General features: G+C 38.5%; 1 protein-coding gene across 1 annotated transcript in view; it reads left to right on the forward strand.

Moving 5' to 3' along the window:
• Positions 1-1387, forward strand: part of LOC118422912 (D-amino-acid oxidase-like) — a 15185-nt gene extending 13798 nt beyond the window's left edge. The window contains exon 11 of the mRNA XM_035830762.1: positions 383-1387. Within this exon, the coding sequence (XP_035686655.1) occupies positions 383-502 (120 nt within the window). The 3' untranslated portion in view covers positions 503-1387. The remainder of the gene's footprint in view (positions 1-382) is intronic.
• The last annotated feature ends 3431 nt before the right edge of the window (positions 1388-4818 follow it).

Consider the following 4818-nt stretch of genomic DNA (forward strand, 5'->3'; position numbering starts at 1 on the left):
TATTTTCAAATGTTCCGATTTGAAACCACCGTCCGTCAACTTCATATCCCTAAATACGTTTTTTCTTACAACGTCAACCCTCGGATAAAGGTGAACCAGCGTTACTCATGGTATGGTATGTCATCGGTAGAAAATGAAAGTTGATATCCTTTTATGACTTACCATCCGATCATCTATGAAATCCAGAGATACGTACAGTACTACTTAGTCTACGTATACAACTCTAGAGGGATGCATTCTTCTACGCAGAGGGGACCAAAGTCATCTCAAAACTCCTCTTAGAATGGAGGGATACAGTACAAAGTCAAAACCTTTAAAATTTACGATGACAAAGAGAGTAAATAAAAACAGACAGTCATACCGGTTACGTCTTGTTTTTCAGGTGGTTCATAACTATGGGCATGGAGAGGCCGGGGTTACGTGGTCACACGGCTGTGCCAAAGAAGTTGCCGACATCGTGAAAACCATCATGGCGGAACGACGTCCAAAATCTCGTTTATAGACTATAGTAATTCCCTGAAACGATTTTCACTGCGACGACTGGGTGAAAAATTTAACGTTGTATGTACAACTATTCCGAATCGAATGTGGATAGCGTATTCTGGAAGTCAAAATCAGTGCGCAGGCAAAACAAAACTAGAATGAGACAAAGAAGGTGCCTAATTTCTTTCATCTTGCTAATGGCGACGACTAGCACTGCAAAAATGATTGAACAAGAAGAACATTTGATGACATGATAAAAGAAATAATCCGCAATCATTGTTTATTTTTTCATCGTATGCCGTTGTTTTGTTTTACAGTGTTTCAAAATTCCAAACGGATTATGTCTATGTGTATCATTAACCTACTCGTTACCTACAATATATTTGATTTCACCCTGACTTAGCCGCTTCAACCTGAGGCTTGTTGGTCTGGTGTTCATATTTTTTTGCATCATGAAAGCACGTAAAAGGTCATAGGAAATCGTCTCTCCAAGCAGATGATGGGTCAAAGAATGTAATGTTTTCTTGGTGATGATCGGGCTTGTATGACAGTACCGTAACCCATATAAGCAAATGAACAGCTGAGTAAAAGGCAAAAGTTGTTATTGGGAAACTCATAATGTCTACCATAATCTGCTCATTACGTATAATATCTGATGTATACGTGAATGTAGGCGGCGCTTCGATGGGCGGACATGGTGCTCACTTGGGCTCCTTACGTGGTGCCCAAATATCCATATTTTTATGGCAACTAATGTATTGCAAGCACACACAATCACAATTCTACTGTCAAAAGAAAGCTAATATATCATAAAATTAGAATTTTCATTTATGTTTGTCTAAATTGGTCACCAGCTTCCGAAGAGAGCAAATTCCAAAAGCGGGGCAGGTTAGGGCGCACTGTTTAACGCGGCTCAAAATCGGAATTCATATTCACGATAACGTCCTCGGTGTTTTCCAGTTGTAACGCGGAGGGTGAAGGGTTCATGAACAGTATGGATGCCTTCCTTATTCAAGTATGGTCTCCAGATGAATGTGTTAAAAATTCATTGATCAAAACTTGACCACTCTTTGGCAACTAGTGATGGAGCGTAAAAAAAGGGGGGCATCTTAGGGCGGCCCCCGTTATGTTACACAAACGTGCAAGCAGTGTTACTTAAAGTACCAGACAGCAGATGCGTCTTTCTGAATAATGAATTAAGGCCCATATTGCAGTTCTGCATCAAACAGCAATGACTAAAACTCGGCTTCTCACCAGTTCCCTGGAAGAGACTCAAGAGCTCTGAGGTACGATTTCTCTACTTTTGGGCCTTCCAACGTCAGGTAAATATTCTCATTAATTTACTTTGTACGATCGCCGTCCAACGCTTCCTTCTACAAGCACATGAAGTGTTAACGTTGAAGGAAAAGCATGGCGTTGAACAATATATAAGGCCGGGTCACTCTTTTAGATATTTCCTATTATATAGACACAACCGTGGCAGGAAGCCTTCACCAAGTGATTAGCAAGTGTAGCTATTGTCATTGTTAACACTGGAAGCTACAATGGCTCTTTAGGCTGCCCCACTTTGATTACTTCTATTTCATTCAAAATATCTGATATTTCCCATCCAAACAAGTACGCCACAGCGTGTATTCATCTCTTAGTTTAGCTACAACATGTGCATCATTGTTTTCCAATTTTCAGTTGTTTGTGTATTTGACTAATGCAGTCCATATACCAATTTCGTGGTGTTCAGAGCATGAGGGAAAATATACTCACAACAATGAAACATTACATTTTGATGACATATTTCCTGCTCTATATCAAAGGTGGATGGTCATATTTTTTTCATATCTGACACTTATCACTGATATTAATTTAATAACAGAATATTTACAGCAAAATTAATTCAATGAGCTTATATAAATGATCAATACATTCTTGACTAATGGTGTCCAGTCAATAAAAACAGAAATGTCATCACATTCCAAGAAAAGTCTGAGCTCCATTTTGTACATAAAGTCTGGCATAGAGACAGCATTAACACAGAATGATAAAAATCTCTATTAAATGAGTTATTGTCAACTAATGTCCTGTGTATTATCAGCTCCAATAGTGTATCAAACATATTATTGACTAGTGGCATCCAAGTAACAAATGGAAATCTCATTTTCAATTTATTCCAAAAAGAGTCAGTCCCATGTACACATAGTATAAAAAGTCCAATATAGAGATAACTAGAGTTCGACGAACACATACCTTTGCCAAATAAACCAGGTTTGTTATGTAAAGCAAGGCTGTATAGAGTGATGTCTGTAGACATAAAATATGCAAATCAGTTCCTCAATGGCATATTTGGTTTCTGCTTATGTTCCATATTTCATAATGTACATCTGTCACATTTCTTGAAGTCAAGTAATTGAAAACAATTGAAAACAATAGAGTTATAAAATTTCCTCATTAATTATGCAAATTAACTCCTCATTTGCGCAGAATTTATATTATTATGAACACTCTTGCCTAATGCCTAAAATGACAACAATCCGTCGTTTCTTTCGGTAGTTATCCTCAATGGAATGTCTTGACAAAAACACCCCTGCAGATCCAAAAGTAAATATTAGGGGTTGGAAACATTTTCATGACGCTAAAAGCTATCTATGATTGTAGATATTACAATATAATCATGAGTTTTAACATTGCATTTCATGGCAGAAAACACATTGTAATGAAAAGAACTGATTACTTTATTATACATTTAATATTTATTTCCATTCGTGGGAATTAAGTATTCTATATAAAATATTAGGAACAGTTGAAATATGTACATCTTTATATACAAAGAATTGCACAATCAATGTGTTAGGTTACTAATCAATCTCTGTAGTAGAGTACAATGAAATTGGTCTGTGTTTCCTTGATGATGATGATTTTACAGCATCAACGAAACACAGACCATGTCATGGTCGGAATAATATGTGTCCATGACACTGACGAGCACATTGTCCTCTTTAAGGCCTCGGACATAAACATGGTCCAGAAGAGCACCACTGTCAGTTGTGGGAAATTTAACGTGTTGGCTAAAGCCAAAATGTCCCATTGCAGCCAGAATTTTTGGAGGTGGATGTTTCAAGAGGTCAAAATTAAAATCTCCAAGAATAATTGTCAATATGTCACTGGGAAGTTGTTCCAACAGTCTTTGCAGTCTGTCGATAAAGGATTCTTCTGGTAAGGACGGTGGTCTGTAGATGTTGACAATGTTGACTGTAGTGGATGCTTTGGTGACAGTGGTGGCTGTGCACTCAAGTCCACCGACTTCAATACGAAGCTGTGTGGGAGAGATGTCCTGTTTAGCAACCGTCATCACTCCGCCTCCTCTTCCAATTCTGTCTGCTCTGAAGGCCTGTGATTGTGGTAGGAAAGGTTCAATCTGCTGATTTGGGTACAAGAAGGTTTCCACGAAACAGAAAACATCAACGGGAAGTGTTGTCCTGTCTGCTGTCAAGTCTTGCAGATGTTCTAAGTAGGATCGTATATTTAGAAAGTTGATGTTAAGAGATGTTCCATCTGTAGTGGAGGAAGACAATTGGGATGCGTCTAATAAAGGCCGTTGTTGTAAACGCTTCATTTCCTTGATTATGGCTGAATTCACACGAATTGCACTTCTTTTGAATCCCAAAAGATATAATCCATTTAAGGTTTTTACACGGCTTAAAGCGACGTAACATTGGCCAGGCATGAAACCACCTTTGCCCTCCATGGAGACTACAATCTTATCCAACGTCTGACCTTGTACCTTGTGGATAGTAGAGCCCCACGATAACGATAATGGAAATTGAGTTCGTTGGGCCTGGACCGACTGTCCGTTTGTATTGATGGAAAATTGGACAGTTTGTTTTTTGATGGGTACAGCATCTGGGTATGTTTGTTTATATTGACTGTTGGATATAGTTTGCTTGCCAGCATTGTCACTGTCAAATCTAACCAGGATGGTATGAACTTCAAGGCCTGTGTTATCAATGGCTATCACCGTACCTAACGATCCGTTGACAAGTCCATCCGAGACATCAATGTTTGTAGTCACCATGACTCTCGACCCTGTTGCTATGGACAAAATTTCTCTCAAGCCACTTTGCTTAGGAGGAATGGCAACAGTTGTTGTATTAGTTAGAATGTCTTTCTTGGAGTCAATGGCCTTGATATGAAATACCATGTTTGATAATTTGTTTAGGTGTGACATATTGTGTTCATCAACTTCTTTGTTCGTCCTGAAGACATGCAATGCTTCAGATGGATAGCTAGGGTCAGTTTTACAAATGACTCTGGACTTGAGAACATTTATGTCTTCCTCTGTGC

This window comes from Branchiostoma floridae, chromosome 9 (assembly GCF_000003815.2).
Source record: "Branchiostoma floridae strain S238N-H82 chromosome 9, Bfl_VNyyK, whole genome shotgun sequence".
Lineage (NCBI taxonomy): Eukaryota > Metazoa > Chordata > Leptocardii > Amphioxiformes > Branchiostomatidae > Branchiostoma > Branchiostoma floridae.